At 43.8% G+C, this 23974-nt stretch overlaps 1 protein-coding gene across 2 annotated transcripts in view; it reads left to right on the top strand.

Annotated features, from left to right (window-relative positions):
- The first annotated feature begins 1341 nt into the window (after positions 1–1341).
- adcy8 (adenylate cyclase 8 (brain)) overlaps positions 1342–23974 on the top strand; it is a 151749-nt gene continuing 129116 nt past the window's right edge. The window contains exon 1 of one of the 2 annotated variants that reach the window (XM_033650784.2): positions 1342–3580. In XM_033650784.2, the coding sequence (XP_033506675.1) occupies positions 2675–3580 (906 nt within the window). In that variant the 5' untranslated portion in view covers positions 1342–2674. The remainder of the gene's footprint in view (positions 3581–23974) is intronic. The other variant, XM_033650785.2, reaches the window with a different exon arrangement.

Here is a 23974-nt window from a genome sequence, read left to right as displayed (position 1 = left end):
AATTAAGGCTTCACCAAAGCCACGTGAGTCTCCACCATATGTTCCGACCAAGGAGGTTTGGTTCTGACAGAACTGAATTTATTGGATTGAATTTATTAAAGGATATACCCCTTGAGATGGACCATCTCATTTTCGAAACTGGGTGGTTGCGTTGTCCCCAGATGAGCCCAGCTCGACAGTCTTGAAAGATTTTGCATCTGAACTAGCTGCTATAAATCATATCATCTTGTGTCATGATTAACCAGATAACATCAACATAAATATTACCCAGCAACTATCATAACATAGCCTATCTGTATATGTCAAAAACTACAAAAGAAAATAGGAAATTATTAGTTTAACTAAACAGTTTTATACAGTCAGATTATACTTTATTTTAATAGTTTATGTACAATAAGCATATACTTTTATTATAGATTAATTCTATTTTACAAAAAACAGACAACTATGATGGAGATCAACCCGGTCTCACTCCAAAGTCGTTGAAATCTGGTGCTTGGGCAGTGACCTGCTGTGTAAGAAACCAACAAAAAAAGGCGTCCTTTAATGTCGGCAGCTGGTCGCCGTTATAGTTTAGCAGCGCTTGGCAGCATCAAGGGGAAACGTGGCGGGACAAAAACAGCAGTTGAGGTGGTGAAAGTCCAAGTAGGGCGGGCAGGACGGGTCGTGGGTGGGTCCAACAAACCATTTTCACCCGGGAGAGCCATGTTCACATCCCATAAGATTGTAAATCCAAACCCTGTTCTTTTTTTCTAAACTTAATAGTTGGTGAAGGAAATAAATGTCAATTAGTACTGATGTAGTGTTTTTATTTTGAAAGAGACTGTATGCAAACTGTACATTTCCTGTGAAAACAGAAGTGTATTCTGAAAAGGTCAACAACCAACACACCCAGGGTACCCTGGACGTCGTATGTGGACGTGGAAAGTCCATGACCAAACGTGGACATGTGACAAGGTCACAGTGAGGATGTGTTTTTCTTTTTGAGGGCACATATAGAAAATCGCACAAATTTTGATTTAATAAGAATTCTTCTTTGAATACAGGTCTATTTCCAGGTTGCAATTGGGCCCCTCCACCCCAGGGGCCCCAGCGCAACAGCTCCGCAGGTGTATACACACCTGTTCTAATTAGCTGTTTAGCTTAGTGCTAAAGTCAAGTTTCACTGGATTGAATTGTGCAAAAGAAAAGCCAGAGGGAGAAGGTGAAATATTTAGTGAAGGGGCGAAAGGGAGAAATATCTGGTGACAGAGGGATGAAACAGAGGAGAGTAAGGAACAGAGAGGATGAGGGATGAAGGATGAAGAAAAGGGGATGAAGGAGGAGAAGAGCGTGGGATGAGAAAGACGGTTAAGACGAGCAGAGGGAGGGAGCACACGCATACACACACATACAGAGGTGACTGTGACGTCAAACCGGAGCCCAGCTGACTCGCTCGCTCCGCCGTGCCTCTCACTGACCAGCCTCGCGCTCTCTGCACATCAACTCCACGCGGCTGCTGCTGCTGCTGCTGCTGCACGCCCTTTGAAACAGCGAGGAGGAGGAGAAGGAGACGAAGAAGGAAAAGAAGAGGGTGAAAAACCGGGAGGACTCGCGCGGAGAGACAGCTCACCGGAGGAAGAGGAACTGGAGGAGGAGAAGGAGGATGAGCCTCCGTTGTCATCCTCGCGCGCAGCACGGGGACACATAAGACATTGTCTTTTGGACACTTTCCACGGACACGAGCTGCTTTACCTCCTCAGAGAGAGAGAGTAGGATTGTGTCTTGGCACCGCTCCCCCCCTCCTCCTCCACAGCCAGGTGTTGCATTCAAGCGCGAGCCCCTCATGTCGATGGAGAGGCACAAGGAGGGTTGATCCGCGCTGCGGAGCTCGCGCACTCGACTCTGATCCTGTCTGCGAGCCTCTCGAGCAACAACAAGTTGATGATTTTTGATCTTCCTCTGGCTCCTGACCGCGTTTAGAGACACGGAGGCTGTGACCGGATTCTTCTTTCTTTGGGCTGCTGACCTCACCGGATTTGTCTTTCTGTGGCATCGTTGATGAACGGGAATTAACGTGATTTGTGCTTTATTTTTTTGGCTCTGCAGCTGCACGCGCAAATAGGGAAAGGATGGCAAAGTGAGCGAACCCAGCTGTGCCAGACGCGCGAGCCATTTTTGGGTTAAATTTGAAAGAGCACATTTTCCCGAAAGCAGCTGCCTGACATCGCGTGCACCCCGAGCCTCGCGCAGTGTTTTTGACGGATCCAGGCTTTCCGTGGCGCCGCGGCACCCTGATGGTGCGGACGGTCGGCGCACGGTGGCTCGAGCTGCCGCTTGGACACAAAGCCCGGTGATTTTTAGCCTTCAGCACGGAGACACGGTGCATGATGATGATGATGGTGATGATGATGATACGCGGTTAATCCGGGAGATGCTTTTCTACTCGAGTCGGATTTATGTTGCTTTTCTTCGCGTGACGATGACCTCCAACCGCGCTTTACCCCGTGCCGTGCTCGCCGCAGCCCGAGAGAGAAGCACGCACCCCCGGTTCAATGCGCACGAGAGGACATCGTCTCCCCAAAATCGCTGAGCTAACTCACAACCGGGAAGGGAGGGATCATTCTAACCGACACAACCGATAAGGAGGAGAAAACAACAACAACAACATCAGCAGCAACAAGCGGCAGCAGTGATGGAGCTGTCCGAGGTCCGGTGCTCCAGCGCGAGCGAGGAGCTGTACACCATCAACAAGACCCCGAGCAGCAGCAACAACAGCAACAGCAGCGGCAGCGCGCGACCCAAACGGCTGCTGTGGCAGAACGCGGTGCGGCACATCACCGAGCAGCGGTTCATCCACGAGCAGGGCGGGGGAGGCGGAGGGGTGAAGGGCATCGGGCCGGACGAGCCCTTCGACCCGAGCCAGGACGCGCGGAAGCAGTCGGCGGGGCGGACGTCGGTGGGAGACCGGCACAACAACGGCGGGACCAAGGTGTTCCCGGAGCGCGCCAGCAGTGACTTGGGCTTCCTGCAGATCGACTGCGCGCCGAGCAACTCCGACTTCTTCCTGAACTGGGGCTACACGTACCGGGGCGTCATCTTCCCCACGCTGCGGAACGCCTTCAAGTCCCGCGACCTGGAGCGGCTCTACCAGCGTTACTTTCTGGGCCAGAGGCGCAAATCTGTGGTGGTGATGAACATCCTGGACGTGGTGACCAAGCTCACCCTGCTGGTGCTGCACCTCACCCTGGCCTCCTCCCCGATGGACCCGATCAAAGGGACCCTCCTGGGCTTCTTCACGGGCATCGAAGTCGTCATTTGTGCCTTAGTGGTGGTGCGGAAGGACACCACGTCGCACAGCTACCTGCAGTACAGCGGCGTGGTCACCTGGGTGGCCATGGCCACGCAGATCCTAGCGGCCGGGCTGGGCTACGGGCTGCTGGGTGACGGGGTGGGGTACGTGCTCTTCACCCTGTTCGCCACCTACAGCATGCTGCCGCTGCCGCTCACCTGGGCCATCCTGGCCGGCCTGTTCACCTCGGGGCTCCACATCCTGGTCCAGCTGCTCATCTCCCAGAATGCACAGCTCTCTACCAACCAGGTAAGCGCTCACCTGTCCTCCTCCATCTTCTCCCCTTCCTCTCCTCCACCCATCCTCCTCCTCGTCTCCTTCATTGCTCTCTTTCTTTACTTTTCTTCCTCCATGCATCCTTCCCTAATCCCCCTCTCCTTCTCTTTATCTCATTTCCAATCTTCCTCAATGCCCCCCCCCCCTTCCTCATTTCCTTTATTGACTTTCTCCTCTTCCTTCATCTTCTACCACCTCCTCCTGATTATCCTGTTTGCTATCTTTCCCCTCCTCTGTCTCCTCTCGTTCCCCCCTTCGCCTCCTCTCCTTGCCTCCCAATTTTCTCTCCTTTCTTCCTCTCCCCTTGTTCCCCCCTTCGCCTCCCCTCCTTGCCTCCTATGTTTTCCTCCCTTTCCCATTTCTCCATCTCCCACAATACCCTCCCCTCCCCTCTCCTCTTCCTATTGACCTTCCCCTCTTCTTTCTTCATCCTCTACCACCTCCTCTATGTCCCCTTCGTTACCCCCTTAGCCTCCTTTCCTTGCCTCCTCTTCTTCTCTATCTCCATCTTCCACTATACTCCCCCTCCTCTTCCTCCTCTCCTTTGCTGACCTTCTCTACTTCCTTTATTCTCTGCCACCTCCCCACTTACCCCCCCTTTTCCATCTTTCCCTTCCTATCTCCCCTTTGTTACTCCCTTAGCCTCCTCTCCTACTCTTTTATCTCCCCTTGCCTCTCCCTCATCTCTCCTCTTCCCTGCTCCCTTTGTCTACCTTATATTCTCCCCTCTTCCTCGTCTTCATCACTGATCATCTCTTCTTCCACCCTCATCTTCTCCTCCTAATCCCCCTCTTTGCCATCTTCCCCCTCCTCTATCGCCCCTTTGTTGCTCCCTTAGCCTCCTCTCCTTGCCTACATAATTTTCTCTTCTCTCCTCCTCTTCCTCTACTTTCTTGACCTCTTCTTCCTCATCTCCCTTTTTCTTCCCGCTAATCCTCCCCTCTTCTCCTCCTGTTGTCCACACTCCATCTTCATCCCTTCTTCCTCTTCTTCTCCCTTCCGTCCTGCTCTTTATCTCAGTGTCTTCCACCCTCTTCTCCTTTTTGTTTTTCTCATCTTCCTCCACTCACAATCGTTTTCTCCCTTACCGATCCCCTCCTCATCTTCCATCTCGACTCCTCCAAACTTGTTGACACATGTCTGCAGAGTGCTGATGAGATGTTGGTGTTAGCTGAAGCTCTCAGCTGTGTGAAGGAACACTGCTTGGGTTTGATATACATTTCCCTCGCTTCATATTTGTGCTTCTGATCATGACACTACGGCCTGGGCAGCAGCAGCAGCTGACACCTGAAACTACACTTGGCTTGCGTTGTTGTGTGTGAACAGGTGTGAATTTGTCAGTTCACCTAGGCTGTTTGTCGCTCCGTGTCAGTGACTTCCTGGTCTTGAATTTGTTTCTTGAAAGCTTTCAGGGTTAATAACAAATGAGGCTGTTTCTGTGTGACATCAGTCTGCTCTGACTGCTGAGCTTTCAGCACTGGGAGCTGTCCCACACACACACACACACACACACACACACACACACACACACGAACAAAGGTCCTGAAATGCACTGCAGCTCGGAATAAGTTCAGCACCCCCTACTGGTGAATATCATAATCATAAACCAGCTCTCATATAACCTGTGTGCATCCCCAACCTTTTCAACATTTAGTATACGATGCAGCACATGAGCTTTGTGATCTGGTACACGGGCTTTAGAATCTAACCAGTGACACTGAGGTTTAAATGCTGACTTTCAGCTTTAACTTGATGCACTTTCCTTGTTTCCTAGTTTTCCCTTACTTGTTTTTTTTTTTTTTTTTACTTTTGAAAGCAGTCAGTGTCTGAAATGTCACATAGTACAGCTTGTGCAGTGCATTTAGTCTGAGTGGGCGGAAGTTCGCTGCATAGATCAGCCGAGCCACCTGCTGAAGTCCCGCCCTACCACCTCCGGTTGTGTAGCAGTTTTCAACCGTTTTCAACACGTCCTTTACTAACTTTTGCAGTGTTTGATCTCGCGGGGATGTAGCCATTTTTCTGCCATGGTTCGCGTCCTGTAGGTGATATTTTTGTGGGCGTGTTACACCAAAACCTGTTTCCCCCCGGCAATATTTTTGCAAGCGCACCGTTGCTGTGGCACCGCCCAGAACGAAAGTGATTGGTTGAAAGAAGTACAAGCAGCCGGGGCGTTTTTTTCTCCAATCTTAAAGTGAGAGTCGGCCCAGCCAGACCTTTCTTTTCTTGAGAAAGGTCTGGTGAGCGAGACTAAGTGCATTTAAACCCTGCAGCACAATGCTGTCTATGCCTGTGTTTGATTCATGGAGGTGTAACAAGAGCTTTTTGAACCATAGATCCATTTTACTCGACCCTGTACTAGGGGTGTGCCATGTCATCTGGTTCACAGTAATACTGGTTTGAGTTTTATACCAGTTGATTCTTGCAGTATTTCAACTTATTGACATATTGATAGGGCTGTAGTCTCCTGGTCGACTAGTCGATTATTTGGTCGCTGTGCTCTCGTTCGACCAAATTCTCATTAGTCAAATAATCGCCGTGTTACTTTCATAAGGAGAAAAGTGCTACATCAACAGATTTCCAGGATAAATCCATTATTTCCTGCGGCGGGGGGACAGGCTAAGTTACCTGTGAAAATGGAGGTGTTTTCAAAACACCACACAACAGACCTCCTGTCAGTTACCAACACCATTTCCCTCAGTGGAAACGAAGCTTGTATTTACTTGTATTTCACAGATAAACAATAAATTGTGAAGACAGTAAAGCCTCCACTAAAATAGCATTTTAAGTCCTGTGAGTGATTTATTCTTCAGGGATTTATACTGCAGGATTTATCCTGGCTTCATATGAGCAGAGGAAATCCCCCTGCTCGTCGCTAGGCTAATGTATACAATGTAAAATGCCATAGGCTGGCGCTAATAACGTTAGCATGTTGTATTTGTTTGGAAAACGTGTTTAGTATAAGACAGTTGTTTTGTCGGTGAATGCTGTGAGTTGTAATGGAGCCAAATTATGTGCCGTTACCTTTGTTACATGTTGCTGTTGTCCCTGGTTTCATATGAGAAGAGGAAAAGATCGCTAGACGGTAGGCTAATTTACACAATGTAAAATGCCATAGACTTGTGCTAATAACGTTAGCATGTTGTATTTGTGGGGAAAATGTGTCCAGATAAAAACAAGTGTTTGTCTGTGAATGCTGCGAGTTATAGTGAAGCTGATTTGTGTACTTGTGTTTGAAACTGTCTCTATTAAGCTATGTTTAATGTGTGTTTAATGTGTGTTTTGAATCAACTAAACTTTACAGCACTTAACACAGTCCTCCACTGCTGACTAGTGTTTTGGAGGTGTAACTGCAGAGTGACACAGACACACCACCGCACAAGTAAAAATAATGTGCAGATTTTTTTTTTTTCCCACGACTAATCGATTAGTTGAAGATTACGTGCGACTTTAGTCGACCAAGATTTTCTTTGGTTGCCTACAGCCCTACATATTGACACCATACTGCATGGCTGAAAGCGAAATTATAACAAACCCCAAGTGGTTCCAAAAAGAGGAGCAGCTTTAGTAGTATCGAATAAACTTTGGCGTCCTTGGTGTTTTATGAACAGCCCCGGACTTCTCAGAGTTTTTAGTGACTTACCGCTCAGAGGGAACTCATTCAGCGGCTCCTCTGGCAGCAGCACAGCGTCTCTCCCTCTCCTTTCTCGCCATGAGTGCACAGGAGTCACAGTCGTCAAGTGATTTTGTCATAAACCTTTGGTGATGTAAACCTACGTGATGCTCGCGGCTTGTCAGAAACTTCCATATATATGAGTGTGTGATAGTTGTGGTATCATAACAGCCTGTCACAGGTTACAGCGTGATGATTAGAGGAGAAATGGCAGAGCATAAAAAAGAGAAGGAAATCAGCTGTTGATTTATATATATAGATCCCAGGGGACATTGTTTGTATTTGGGAGCTGTTTAAATGTGTAATTAGTGGTTGATTTGATTTTGTTCAACTATTAATATTGTGACACAGTCTGAATCTCACTCTGAGTTACTGTTGTTGTTCACAAACTAAAGAAATGAGAGATCGTTTTTTAGTTGTTACTGTTGCGTTTCTATGTTCTTAAATCCATCCATTCCATTACTAATTTGTCATATCATCAAGACAGTAGTTATGGCAAAAATACTCTGAAATATCCTGATATTATTTTATCGCCCACCCCTACTCTGTACATCCAAAAAGCTTTTCGTCTTTGTGCTGAGGAAACTTGAGCTGTGAGAAAAGCCTTCTTCCTCAAAATTCTTTTCTCTCTCAAATAGTACTGCACTAGTGAGCCACATGGGATATCACACTGCAGGTGATGACTGTGTCAACAAAATGTTTTTTTATTGGAGCACGCGGCTGCACACTTGACAGATTGTGCCGTTAAAAATGTTAAGTAGCGTCTCCGTCATGTTTGCTGTCATGGCTAAAAGTGTGTTGAGGTAATAATAAAACCACCAGGGCGCACTTCAAGTGAACAACATAATTATTCATCAGTGAAAAGCTTATTTATTTCTCACTCATTTGTTCTGGCTGGTTTTAATGTGAACAGACGGCTGCAGGCTGTCATCAGAAGTTGTCGTCCACATTCTGCATGTTGGAGAGCTGTTTGTTTAAAATGTCCACACAGTTTAACTGAATGTTTGTTTGATTTGTTCAGCGATGGGTAGATCAAGGACAAACTGCAGAGAAGGAGACACTGTCACTGTGTAGCAGATAAGGCGCTGTGTGTGTGTGTGTGTGTGTGTGTGTGTGTGTGTGTGTGTGCTTCAATAGAAAACTCTCACCTGAAGTGGATTATTCAGAATGTGGAAGTCAGAAGTCTCTGAATATCTTCGCTGTGGCAAAGGAAAACAATCTCAGTGAAGCTCTCAGGTGTTTTAACTTTTAATTAAGCCTTTATTTTCTGTCAAATGTTCTCACGTGCAGCACATATCTCATTTCAGAGTAAAGATCTTCATGTCCACATTAAGCTGTCCACATCAGCAGTTAGCTGTGAAATGTGTTTCCCTGTCAGCTCGCTCATTGGCCCGAGCTGTGAATGTTGTGAGAGGAGCAGAGATGACAACATGTCAGACGCCCTGAGCATCATTTATAGTAGAGTTTGCATCACAACACTGAGGACACATACAGGTTACAGTTTGAGGGTGCACTGGTAACTAATCTAGACAGAACAGAAACATGAAATATAACAGAACACAATAAAAAGGACACTTAATGCTCGACAAACACAGAAAATCGAAGGAACAAAAAAACACCACATAACTGAGGAAGAACACAACAGGAAACACAAAGCAACAGGTCACAGTGTGTACATGTGACCTTAGGCCTAGTCCACACGGACCCGTGAACTTCTGAAACCGCCCCCGAAACCGCGAGTCCAGGGTGAAGTTTTTGGAAGACTCCGGTGCCAGCGGTTGCGTGTGGATAGGATAACCGCAGTATTTTATTACCTGTCTCCATTGTTTGACATCAGAGTGACAGTAAATAGGTAGTGAAATGGCAGACCAAACAAACATGCTGGTGCTAACTTTATTTGTCAGTGTGCTATCTGCTGTCTTTGGCATATCCAGCTGCTCAACCTCACGACCAGCGAAGGAGGCTGCTCCTGTTGCTAGCTACCCCAACTACACTACCATGAAAGCAGCGACGGGCCTGCCAACGGAGGTTCTGGATCCGACCGGGTCGGATCTCCGTTGGCAGGCCTGTCGCTGATTTCGTGGTAGTGTAGTTGGTCGTTGAGGCGCCTCTGCTGTTGAATTAGGTAGCGCTATTTTTGTGGATCGGGTTGGCTTTATTTTCCGCACTTCCCTATTCCGGTATTGACTCTGACTTCTGATTGGTTAAAATGGCCTTTCCGTTAGAAGTTACATCGCCACCTACTGCTTTGGCATGTGTATTACATCACTTGGTAGCAGGTTTTGCGGTTTCATGTGGATATCATATTTTTTTATCACACCACTCATGTGGACGAATTTTTTTGGAAACCGGAGCCTGAAAAACTTCAGTTTCAGAAGTGGACTAGGCCTTAGTATTGAACAAGAATAATTTTACAGGTTAAAATGTCCGACACATTCTCACTCCGACCTCGTCACATATTGATGTTTGGTCATGAACTCTCCATCTTCAGATACGACGTGAACCTGGGTGTGTTGGTTGTTGAGGTTCTGAGACGTTGTGTCAAGTTCTGCTTGTTACATGCATTCTCTTTCAAAATAAATGCACGTACAACACCATGAATTGATGTTTTTTTCCTCCAACAACACATGCACGTGGTTGGATTTAGGAAAAAAGAACATGGTTTGGCTTTATAATGTTATGAGACACAAACACCACTCTCCCGGGTGAAAGTCAGTGTGTGTTGGACCCATCCACCACCACTCCTGCCAGCCCTACTTGGACTTTCGCCACCTTTACTTTCGTTCTTGGCTCGCCATGTGTCCCCCTGATGCCACGGTGACTGGCCACGTATCATTCCAATGTTAAAGGATGGCTTTTTTCATTTTTCAAGACAGTGACTTCATTAATCTAAAAATAAGGCCTTAATTGGTATTAAATTGTCTAAAATAAATTCTTTAAAAGTTTTAAAAATGCCAAGACATGGGAAGAAGGATTTTATGAATGGCCATTTTTTTTGACATTGCATCGTAAAATGTCAAAATAATTGGTAACTTAAAGTTAAAACAATTATCAAATGACTCTCACATTAACGTCACAGAAAAAGTTGCAGTAGTTGCAGTAAATATTGAGGCAAACTGTCCCTAACTCTAAGTTTTAAATATCAGATTATACAACAGTTAGTTCCAACCGAGCATTGTGATTGGACAAGAGGTATTCCATGAGTAGTAATATACAGTATAACAGCACTGGGTCTTTTAACACTGCATGTATCACTCCACTTTATAGGTGTCCAGAGCCATTAGTAATACTACTACTGCTACTACTTTAGGTCTGTATCAGGAAGTCAGATCCAGTTGAAGGCTAAAGTGAGCAGACACCTTTAGCTTTCTTTGAAAAATATTTAGCGAGCTAGCTTCCTTGATATCTAGAGGTAGTGTGTTCCATAGCTTTGGGGTGTCACTCACAAAGGCTGCATCAACAATCTTCTTCTGGCTGTTGCTGGGAACATCTGATAAACCAGCAGCAGGTGATCTCAGTGTTTTTGGAGGCAAATAGTTGCTCGGTTAAATATGTTACTCGTTAATTAGCCAACATTAAGGGTCATTGTAACAAATTTTTCACTGTAAAATGGAACATTAACACAATTACCATTCAACTTGAATAATAAATGGTCAGCAAATGACAAGGGGACAGAAAGAAGCCTGAATACTTGGCTGTAGATCTTCAGCTGTGCTCTTATGACACCAGAATATGACGAAACGTGCTGATTAAGCTGTTCACTCGTCTGCATCACACTTAGGCCACCAAAGCAACTGTCACCAGAGTGATTTCACTGGTTGCAAAATAAATGGAGACACACACTTGTAGCCTACGTGATACAAAGCAGCTGGTCTGTGGTAATGTGTAAACCTACACAAAGTAGCATGCTAATGTGCAGGAATGTTTATGTGTTGCTTGGCAACAGTAGCTGCTTTTTACTGTTGATAAATCGCGCTGGTAGAACTGTTGTATGAAAGCAATATCATGTCAGTGTTTTACTGAATATCAGCACAGCTGCGATTATCTTCAGCACTCAGCCTGCGGCCTCGGGCCTATGACCGCATCACAGCCATGCTGACATACAGTACAACAGCAGCAGCCCTCTGCTACAAACAAAGGACACAAGGCTGTTCACACAGAAGTTTTGAGTCATGCCTGATTTTCAGCATGCACGTTGATGCAGCTCAGAGTCATGCATGTTCACGCATGCAGGAAACTCCCAAAATGCTCCGGAAACCTCCCATACTGCAGCTTAAACACCGAGAAAAGGACACTGAGCGTGCTCAGTGCGACTCACGCTGCCTGATCTGAGGGCTGGATGAACAGAGCCTTGTCTTTCTACTGCTGTCACACTGAATCCCATCATGCTTCACTCCTAAGTCTCAGCTGACCCTCTGCGTGGCCGTGTAGATGACTGTAGATGTGATGGAGCTGACTGTACGCTGCACTGTGTGTCTCTTGTTGTGTAGCTCAGGGGGGATTTCCCAGCTTCCCCTTGTGTGGTTCAGCTGTGCCGCTCTGCTCGCAGCCACCGACCCAGCGAGCTTCTCAGAGGAGAGGTCAGAGGTCGAGGCTGCTGTTAGTTTGATTGGGGAGTCTGACACTCTGCTTCGCAGTGGATGACTGCACGTTTTCTGATGTTTTCAGATCAATAAAACCTCTGATATCCGATAGATTCCACACGACAGTGATTCAGCCTGTTTCAGTCCATAAAAGCTTTTTTCCGTTTGCTTCTGTCTGATTGATTGATCTCCAGTTTGTTTGTTGAAGTGACTGAAACGACAACATATCTGGCTTAACTCAACAGTTATACTGTAATAATACTGTTTTGTGCGCGACTGTTTTTTCCCAGTGAGGAAAAAATAACTTATAGTAACTAATAGTGATATGTTTGAGTTTCCTTAATCGCAACCCAACACCGATCAACACGACTTTGCCCAGCTCAATCTGGAGACACTTATTTTAGAGTGACCAATAATTTATTACAAAATGCACAACGTGTTGAATGTGAAGAGTTGTTTGGCGATTAGACACCGCGAGACGTGAATATTTAGGAGTTAGTGATGCTGTGGCTGATTTAGGAATATTGCCCTGATGGGGTCTAGACACTGGTGGAGGAGGTGAGCAGAGGAAGGGCTGAAGGATGAGGAGCAGGACTTGGCAACGATGAGCCGAAGACTGGAGGTGGATGGGGCGGAGGAGGATCGCATCTGTTCAACCTACATGGACAACTGACAGCAGCAGAGAGCAGAACAGTTTTTAAAAACTTGACAGCAATGACATGATTGTATTGTGGCAAAATGTTGTTGGACTAATTTAGGGTGACGCCTATGTGACATAGGAGCAGAGGACATTGTGAATGATATGAGAGTGTAAACTAGGGCTGCCCCAAAATAGGCAACCAAATGTTAGTCGACCAAAAAGGTCAAGACTTCATTGGTTGCAAATGTGAAACTCTATTAGGAGCTGCGCCATCAAAATAAATCCAAATTTATATGACTGGACCATGTGTGGGAATTTAATGCAAAAGGACAGACACAGGAAGTGGCCACACTCAGCAGTCAGACAGGAAGTTCCACAGGCTAGTTATTAGGCTCGTTCGAGATGAACTGCGCCTCGCCTGAAAAGTAGACGAGAGCAGGCGGCCGCAGCGGGGGGCGGTGACAAAAAGCTGCAGTGAAGTCGGACAGTTTCCCGACAGTTTCCAGCAGCCTTCAGTCCGTACAGGAAGTCACAGACACACTTACATCCTGTCTCGAATGATGTCAGTTCATTAAAAAAGTGATCAGACCCATATATTAGTTTGTTTTCACCATCAGTCACGCAACATGTTTTCTGTTCACAGAATAAACCTTCAGGTCAGACAAATACAATCTTAATCTCTAAAATTCAACACAAATGAGTAGTTTATCTAAAACGTCATATTGTTGAGTCGACATCTGAACCAATCAGCTGTTAGATCAGGTGAGAGCCAGGCGGTGCAGTCGGTGGAGAGCAACTGCAGCGCCTGGCTCTAAAAACTGCGGCCGCCTCGCTCTCGCGGCTTTATTGCCGTCCACTTTTGTAATACGTCAGAGCAAGTCGGGATGAAGTCGGACACAAAACTAACCGGCATGCATTGTGCGCTGATTGCCGGTGATCGAATCTGCGCAGGGCTGGCTCATCTTGAACGAACCTAATAACATGTCGGGCAGGAAATCTAAAGTGCTGGATCATTTTGAGAAGGTGAAGGACAAGCTATGATTATTAAACAGCTGAATAGGAAAGAATTGCTTCTTTAAAGATTTTTGTCAACTTATCCTGTCAAAAGACCAATCCAGTCAGCAGAATAAAGTTAGCTTTGTATGTTTCTGCAAACCACGAATATGTTACATTTATACGTTATTACGTAGTGGATAAGTTGAAACTATGTTTCAACAATGCTGTTAAGGCTTGGTTAAGTCTCAAAAACCGCTTAGTGAAGGATCATGTTTTTGCTTAAAATACCTGGTTTTGGTACCACAATCAGAAAGGAAACAAAGAAACAAAGCAATGTCTTTTCGTGGCACTGTCCTGACAGAACACACAGCTAAGGATTGGTCAAAAACAAACGCTTTCCATGGCACTATCTCCCGTGGAAACACAGCATCATCAGGGCGCTCATGTTCTCATGCTCTTTAACATGTTGATATGTTAGATATGAAACATGCAAATGTAATGTATGTATGTGGTTGCAGAAATGTCTAATGCCAACAGTTCCTTCTGGTGACTGAGCTGCAAAAGACACATTATTATTTAAATATATTTGGATAACATTTTCATTTACCAGAGTTTAGTTTGTCGACACTGATGTATCCCTGCATTCATGTTATGATAATTAAAGTACATTTTTCCATAAATCACACACGACATGTAGAAGTGTTTTTTTGATGAGTCCATTAATTAGCCTCCACTCGCGCTGGGATAAGTCTCAGCTTGTGCCATTATTATAAGTATTAACCCACTGGAAACTGGGGATTATTTTAGCATCGCGTGCTGGTATTAGTCGACCTGAAAATGCTCTGAGATCAGTGCCTTACACGTTCTGTCTTAATTCTGCTGCGATGACATGCAAGCTGTGTCGTGGTCGGGCGCGTGCAGCTGGATGGACACGGCGGCGGAGGGAGGATTAGGACGGCTCATACTGCACTCCTGGGGTTAGGAAGACAGCGCTCGCTGTGAAATTAAACATCCTGGACTCCAGCGGTGCTAATCTGCTCTTATTAACAGTGTTTGGTTAAGGATGTGGTGAACATACATGTTTACTACAGAGAGGACAGACGAGGATATTGAGTGTCAGTTTCATTAAGAAGGGAAGCTCAGAGTTTATCAAACATCTCAGAGTCACAAAGTTCAACTGAAAGTTAAACAGGGACTAGCAGCACTAAGACATACTTGCAGAAGTCATAATTTTAGAAAATGAAGTCCCTATTTCAGAAACCCCAGTGTAACACGTGGTCATTACTGTTTTATTTCCATTCTGTGGTGAAGTAAACTTGATTGTGTTTTTAAGACTGAATCTGGTGCACTGAATCAACCAATGTTTGAACTGTTCAAACAACTTTCTTTCTGATTTGTATGTTTGAAGGCTGTTCTCATGCACTGTTCTTTCGTATACTTATGAAAAGTAATGCACTAGAATTCTTATATAACCCAGTTATTTGTACATAACCTATGTAACTGGGAAGGCTTTGATCATGTGACTGATGCGTTGACGGCTGAACAGAGGGACGTAGTATGAAGAGCGAAAGTTTGTGAGAACGCAGAATGTGGATGGTCAAACAAATGTAGGACTTTCTCCCAGGAGAAAGCTAACCTACACGTTACTTTCCTAAACCATAACCTATGTAACTTTACTTTCCAAAACTACGTAACTTCACTGTCCTAAACCATAACTACGTAAATTTACTTTCCGAAACCATACCTATGTAAATTTACCTTCCTAAAGGATACATACGTAAATTTACTGTCCTAAACCATACATCTGTAAATTTACTTTCCAAAACTATGTAACTTTACTTTCCTTAACCAAACCTACGTAAATGTACTTTCCTAAATCATACATGCGTAAATTTACTTTCCTAAACCATACCTACATACATTTACTTTCCTAAACCATACATACGTAAATTTACTCTCCAAAACTACGTAACTTTACTGTCCTAAACCATAACTATGTAAATTTACTTTCCTAAACCATACATACATAAATGTACAGTCCTAAACCATACCTACGTAAATGTACTTTCCTAAACCATGCATACGTAAATTTACTCTCCAAAACTACGTAACTTTACTGTCCTAAACCATAACTACGTTAATTTACTTTCCAAAATTACGTAACTTTACTGTCCTAAACCATAACTACGTAAATTTACTTTCCTAAACCATACATACATAAATATACTTTCCTAAACCATACATACGTAAATTTACTGTCCTAAACCATACCTATGTAAATTTACTTTCCAAAACTACATAACTTTACTGTCCTAAACCATAACTACGTAACTTTACTGTCCTAAACCATACCTACGTAAATTTACTTTCCAAAACTATGTAAATTTACTGTCTTAAACCATACATACGTAAATTTACAGTCCTAATTGTAAATTTACTTTCCTAAACCATACATACGTACATTTATATTCCTAAACCATTCCTACATAAACTTACTCTACAAAACCATGCCTACATAAATTTACTTTCCAAAACGACATAAATTTTCTTTCCTAAACCATACATACGTAAATGTACTTTCCTAAACCATACCTACGTAACTTTACTTTCCCAAACCTAATCTACCTTTATTTGCTTAAAATTAACCTATGCATTTTTTGTGTTAAGTAAATAACTTTGTGTAATACGTAACATGATGACACCACACCTACAGTATGTCAAGGATTGTGAGGTTTTGCCAGGATTATAATAGTAATAATAGTAATAAAATCTGTTAAAATAATTGTTTTAATCTACAAAACTTTGCAGTAACATTTACACAGTTTTAATAGACGATGAGAAGGCTTTGCTTGGCTTTGTTGTTATCAGTTGTTCCAACAACAAACTGAAAAATGTAAAAGCCATGAAATCAATTTTATCTTCATAAATCTCTAATAATTACTCAGTTTTCAATGGCATTCTGAGCAGCATGCCGACAAAGGCCAGACCAGGGACGTAGCGCTCAGATTGCTACGCTTTCTGTATCTCTTTTATACGTTTACAGCATTATGCTTTTCATGTTTTTATTAAATAAAACATTTCCTCTTGTAACAGTGCCAGTAATCACAGAGTTGAATGACTTCAATCATAAGCTATCAAGGAAGTCCTGCTTTATTTACTGTAATCACTCAGCCTGGCCCTTTCACATCCAGACTGTGGAGGTCAGACAGACAGAAGTGCTATATTAATGTTAATTTTTCCCAGAGCCTGAGTCATAACTAATTTCAGACTAGTGTTTTGAGACTTGAATACCTTCATCTGTCAGAGAAGGCGACTGCCAACTGTGATTAACCCCAACATCTCTGCTTCACTCCACAGTCAGTATAAATGTGTTCAGTTCGACTGTGTTGCTGAAACAGTCGGCAGATAAGTTAATAGACTACATCATGAGAGTGAAGGGAGTTTGGTTTGAATTAAAAGGCGACCTAATATACTCATTTTCAGGTTCATCCTTGTATTTTGTGTTCTCACTAGAACATGTTTACATGCTTTAGTAAAGAAGAACACTTGACTTTGTTCACGCTGTCTGTGCTGGAACACCTGTATTCACCCTTTGTCTGAGATGCTCCGATTTAGCGCCTGTTTCGTTTTAGGTCTTTTGCAGCATTGGTGTCTCCGCACTGTCATTGCAGCCAGGCAATGACTGTAACAGAATAGTGGCACTTTGTGGACATGTCTACAAGACTACAACCAAGATAGGCTACGTTTCCCTGACGTTAGCGTATAGCTACCATAGACTGAATGAAATTATGGGAGTTGGGAGTTTGTGGACTCCTATATTGAAGTTTTGAGTTTGGCATTTTGGCTTTCGCCATCTTGAATTTTTGGAGCCAGAGGTGACCATATTTGGATGAGAGAGAGAAGCTAACCCTAACTTTAGCTGCTAGCTTGATCAGTACGGTGCATTAACAGCTATGGTTTACTGTGATAATGCTAATACTAACTTTTTCAATCAACAAAGAGGCTCAAAACCATTAAAACAAGATGTAGTTACTGAAAAGCTGAACATCCGACCTCTTAGAGGGTCTTTTAGTAAAACCAAAGGCTGAACATGAATTTTTTAGGCAGCAAAAATGTTAAAATGAACTGTCATGAACTGGAAACACACTGAAACAGCAACAGCTACGGCTACACCTACAGTCTGTGAATCTGGAGTTATGCCAAGGTTACCTTACCAACGTTGTCACTGTGGTAGCGACTTGTTAACGGACGGCACCCATCTGTCACTCAAAGCAGCTACTCTTGTAATTCTGCAGAACTTAATTAAATTTAAAGAGGTGAGTTATACTAAGCTTGGTGTTGGTTCAGGCAGGACACAATGTCAAGCTTAGCTCACATCCCAGCTACACCAGCTGATCTCAAACAGTCCAGTCAACTGATGGAGCAGCTGATTGATCACATGATTCCTTTCTATGCAACCAATTGGCAAAACTCATTCAGGAACCCTATTTAAACGAACCGAAATAAAAATTATCCCCGTACAGTTGCTATGGAGGTTGAAATTAGCTATAGAGACCAAACCATTGCTTATACAAGGCTGCAAACGTGTTTATTTGGCTGTAAAGTTGGGTATTTTAACATAGGAGGATTGAATCTCTTTTGGAGCCAGCCTCAAGTGGCCATTAGTGGAACTGCAGTTTTCTGCACTTCTGCATTGGCTTCATTCTTCAGCCCCAAAAGTTGCTACTTGGTAGCTACTAGGGCTGGGAATCGGATATGATATTATCATGATACTTAGGTCAGGATACAATATTATTGTAATATTAAATGTGCTGTGGTATGCAGAGTTTTGTGATTACATATATATTGCGATATATAGAAAAAATGTTGGAAACAGAATATACAGAACGGTCTGAAGCCTGATTTCTGCTCACAGGGATTACTTTTACATAGGTTTACCTCATTGTTTGTGACGTTGGCCACGTTTTTGAGTATCTAATATGATATATATGAATATGAATATATATGCATAACAGGTCCCCTGTACAGATTTATTATTCCCCCACAGCTGGATATTCTCCCATCCTCGGTATTGAAGCAGAAATAGTGTATGCTGTTAAGAGTCGTCCACTTTTCCCTCCCTCTGAGCCTGAGTCTTCCTGTCAGACTCAGAATAGCCTCCATCGATCCACCTCCGTCTCTTAGAGCCTCTCTGTGCCCCTGCTGGCCCCACATCCTTCGTCTCCGGCCCATCAAAGGCTTCGGTATTGGCCGCCACATTTCCCTTAAAGCCTTCACACCAATACGATCACGCCCCATCTTCTCTAAACAATAACCTCATATTGACCTGATGATCGCTTTTTTCTCCTCCTGAAAAGACTCCAAATAGACCTGAATCTGCTTCTTGAGTCAGTGCTGTATTGATGGCTGCCTTTGTGCAGCAGTTATTTAGCCTTTTTACTTGCTGTTAAATGAACGGAGGCGTCAGTAAATAACAGATTAGGTGGTTCTGGGCTGTGGGTGTGTGTGTGTGCGTATGATAATGTGTGTGTTTTGGTGTTAGGGGAGTGCGCTAGAGCAGCTAAGAGCATTATAAAACTGTCAATGGCACTGTGTCTTCTTCCTTGTGTTCATGCTCACGTCCACACACACACACACACACACACACACATACACACACACAGACAGTGTGAGCTTCGCAGCCACCGATTACTCGTCTTTTTTAAGCTCGCTGCTGTTTCCTCTTTCAAGGTCAAACTCAGCTTACCTGGAGCGCCGGCTGCACCGAGGAGATAGAGCTGAAAAAGGGGCACGTGTGGCTTTCACAAAGAGACTGCATGCATTAGCGTGCCCTGATAAACCTTTTGAGCATTTCAACATTTAAATTTTTTTTCGCTGTTTTCTGTGCTGCCAGCCAATCACAATCATGTATATGTCTTTTCAAAGACGTCTACATCGTCTGTGTGCTTTCATTTACATTTTAGATTGTAGGTTTATGGAAGAAAGAACGGATTAGATTTTCTGTGACTGCCACGGGCGGATCACGACCCTGCTGATTTAAATGAACTGTTTCTAGAATTTCTACCTAAAATGAGGCACCAATACACGTGTTAAATGGAGAGATGTCAAAGTGAGAGGGCTGCATTGGACCGGCACCCTAAGCAGGAGCTCTCACACTTACACTTACAATTCCACACGTATACGACACAAACACGTTTATAAAACACAGTCGGTCCGTCAGTGGTCAAAGTCAGTCCGCCGGGTATCATCTTATGTATTGGTAGGTTATCAGATCTTGGATTTCTTCCTTGTTTGTTGTCTTTAGAAAGAGATGCTGCTGCTGAGATGCTTGGGGGTTTGGTGCCTTGCTCAAGGGCACCTCGGCAGTGCCCAGGAGGTGAACTGGCACCTCTTCAGCTACCAGGCCCACTCCATATTTAGAAGTACTGTTGCTTGGAAAAGTGAGTGGCACATGTTTACCCTGCGCTACAAAACACCAGCAGCATGACGAGGTGCTGGGAGTTAACACCGTGCTGAGTGCTGCAGATTAAGAGTTCAACTCTGGGTAAAAACGCCGTGCTTGTCACCATCACTTCAGCCGTTCAATCACAGTGGAGGAAGGACAAATACCACAAAGACAAACTGTCAAATCTTACATGTACAAGCGCTGAACAACAATAATGATGGAGGAGCAATATGTTAATATACTGTGTATATATTATGTTCTGGGTATTTCTGGGCCGACCCAGAACATACTGGAGGGACTATATCTTGTCTGGCTTAGGAACGTCTCGGGATCACTCAGGAGGAGCTGGAAAATGTTGCTGGGGAGAGGTGCGTCTGGAGTTACATTACTCCAGACTTACATTAACTAAATGGTTTCAAGTTTTAATTATAGTAATAAAACATTTGTCAACCAAAAATGACCCCACCATTTTCATTCCTTAAAGGCTCATTCTGTTTGATAGCAATTTAAATCAGTAATACTGTGATACCGTGAAACTGCAGTATTTTCTTGGTTATTATACCATTATAATCTCATACCTTTGCAACCTTAGTCTGGAGTATCTTGCTCAGCCTGCTGCCCCCACGATCCAGCCTCAGATAAGCCATTGGAAATGAATGGATGTATTATGTTCCCTCTCATGAACCCACACAGACCAGCAGGTCTCTCTTTCCCTGCGTGCTTCAGGCTTCCCCTCATCCAAAGCAAGTGCTCTACCTTGCGCAGACATGTTTACTTTCACGGATGTTCTGTATCATAGCAACCACATGCAACCAGTCTCTTGGCTGACAAAATGTTGTGTCTTCAAAGCGCTTGCAAGCTCTCCCAGCTGGGTGTTTCGTGAGCATCGCAGGGCATTTTCAACTGGGAACAAACGTTAATGTGGACATGGGCCCTTAGCGTCACCTTGGTTCCCTCGTCAAACAGCCGAGGGTATTTTTACAGTGGATTTTGATAGGGACTAAGAATTTTCCTAGTCATTTAGGGCCATTAGTCAACTAGTCAGCCGCATGTTTACCATATTAATGTAATTATGAAATGATATATTTTGGTGGTTTGAGTTGAAGGTGTGAGAAAGAATAGTATCAGTAACATTGTTAACACTGTGCTACATTACAGAGAAATACAAAACCGTACTAATGAACCTTCATTAATATAGGCCTATATTTTATCTACAAGTGCACCACTGTTTTACTTTTTGAAGCGTAAATGCAATCACCACAAGTAAAAAGCTACTGTTAGGCTATAAACAAACTACACCATAGTTACACGACACAATGTTGCCCCTACAACAAGGCTGTAAAGCCATGTTCGGCATGATGACGTTTTGTAGACTCATTTCAGGCTGTTTTCATAAACTGTTCGCACGTTTTCGTATGAAAAGTAATGTCCCCAAATTCGTACATATCCCCTGTAAGCATGCGCCAGTAATTGGTGCATAACCTCTGTCTTTTGGAAGATTTGGAAGCCTGCGATCATGTGACCGATGTGCTGACGGGAGTAAAGAAGGAAGATGTCCTGAGGTAGATGGGTCGCAAAACACAGGACTTTTCCCTGGAGATGTGTGTTCAGGACCGTGTGAACTTTGAGTCATTTTAAGATATATAAATATAAATGAACTACACCATTGCATGGCTTAATGTCACCACCACCACAAGGCTGTAAAGCCATGATGATGCTCTACCGTCTCATTCAGCCACTTGTTTGCAACTACCTTTTTAAGACACGAAAAAGCTTCAAAATTCACGAGTGGGGTATTTACTGAGGGATTTTATGTTGTGGAACAAAACGTGAAAGTCTCTTAAGGTTGTGTTAACCACAGACCTTATTTCAGACATCTAACCAAAAACCCAGTGACTTTGAGACGAAGGAACCAAGAGTGCAAAAATGCAACTCATTTCCGGGTTTTAGGGTTCGTTTGTGCGCCACTCTGTAAATAACAGGTTTCATCCACACACAGTAAGTGTACGTGACTGTGTCTGAACATTTGGCCCCTCCACTCTCAGAGGACAAGTGCTGGAAAGGGTGATGAAATGATTGAAATACTGAAACCCTGTAATTTTCCTTGTTTTACCACCTGTGTAGTCACTTGTTACTTGACATCTGAACACTGTGTCAATGATAGGCAGCTGGCCTGATCCTGACAGGGTTTCTGTCACCTGGAGTCGTCGTGACCTTTTAAATGTGGTTACCATTCAGATGACGACTCGCCTCGCTGCCGTCTATCTGCAGCTGTCCTCTCTCTGTCCCTTCCTCTGTGAGCGGCCACGCATCTTGAGACTGACTCAGCCCAATGAAATATCTTTTCTGAGGAAGGAGGGAGACGGGACAAATCAGTGACTCCATCCTCTATCCTTTCTTCCACCCCGTCAGCCTCACCTCTCTTTCACCCTCCTCATCCTCCTCCTTTATCTCGCCAGTTTCATGCGGTTGATCCCAGACAATCTTGCTGTTACCAGACACTGCACTCAGCCACTCTTAATATTTAATGAAGGATCAGGGCCGTCAGCAGCAGCAGCTTTTTGAGCTTTTAATGGCAGAGTTTTCCAGTGACATTTTTGCGCTGTGACCTCCAAGGCATTTCCAAAAATTGCTGCAGACGTAAAAGCTTTTACCGTCCTTCATTCGTATTCATCTGCCATGAATGAACCCCAAAACCCAGGAAGGAAATAAACACTCTTCATCTATGTAGAAACCAGCAGGCATTATCAGAACTTAACCATACAAACATGCTTTCTGCTTTTTCAGAAGGGGACTGCTTGACCTTTAACAAATCCTGCAACATTATAAAAGCTTCCTCCAAATGCAGTTAAATTATGTGAGTCTCAGCTCCACAAAATATTTATTTTGTCACCAGAATATTTTGCCTAAGTACCGTTAACTTCTCAAATAATGTCTGCTGCTTTCTTTTTCCTCAACTGCTAGTGGTAGAGCTCTTGGGATGTCAGTGTCTGTCGTCAGTCTGTTCACCTCCTGTAACTATAGAATGGATAGACATTCATGGTTGTCAGAGGATGGATCTAGACTTTTCTCATGACACCTCTTGCAGGTGAAAGTTTTTACTTGTCCAGTAACATCAACTTGTTGGGCTGATAGAAAATTTGATATGATACGACTGGTTCTCAGATGATGTACGCTAATTATTTTGGTTGTCCCCTGGCTTTTCCTTAAGTGCAACTTCGTGGTTTTGTGTTTAATGTCTTGGCAACTATTAGATTGCATTGAACTTTGGTTCAGATATTAATGTTCCCCTCAAGATGAATTGTTAACTTCGGTGATTCTCTGCAATGAGCTCAGTGGAGACTACATCTTTTGTTTGGTGAAAATGTCATTCTCACCATGACTGAAAGTGCACATAGCACTAGCCTTATACCCCTTTTCGACAGTTGGCTCTCAACTTGAAGGTGTGTCTTTTACTGATGATGGCTTGCGTTAAGTGATGATGTTTAGATCCACATCTTAAGTCTCCTGTTATTTTTGCTGCGTGTGTTTTTCCACAGCAGGCCAGGCAAAGGAAGTTTACCTGTTAGAGGTGAGCTGTTTGCAGAGATGCAGTAAGAAGCTGTTGTCTGTAACATTTTTTTCTGGCATTTTAATTTACAATTGAGAAAATAACTGGCTGATCAATCAGTAATGAAAATAATTGTTGGTTGCAGCCCTAATGCTGACTCATGTAGGCGGCAGCGTCACAGAGCTGCAGCTGTCATTAGGGACTTACCTTTGCTTGTTTGTCCTGGCTGAGCTGAGATTGTTTAAGTGCTGACATTTATTTGAGTATTTATGGTACTAACGATCGATTGCAGTTCTAAAAACGAGTATCCATTTCATCCACAAGTTGAGAAAATACGACAGAAAGTGTCCTGAGAGTCCACACTGTCTATCAGTTTTATGTTGGTGCCTAAGATATTAAAGGCAAACGAATAAAATGGATAAAGCAGTTAAACACAGTTTGGCCATTTTCAGTCGCTCAGGTCTGTTAAAAGGCGGACAGAAT

Source organism: Epinephelus lanceolatus, chromosome 12 (assembly GCF_041903045.1).
Source record: "Epinephelus lanceolatus isolate andai-2023 chromosome 12, ASM4190304v1, whole genome shotgun sequence".
Lineage (NCBI taxonomy): Eukaryota > Metazoa > Chordata > Actinopteri > Perciformes > Serranidae > Epinephelus > Epinephelus lanceolatus.
Note: the sequence above shows the minus strand (reverse complement) of the source record. Positions and strands in the feature narration are given on the sequence as shown.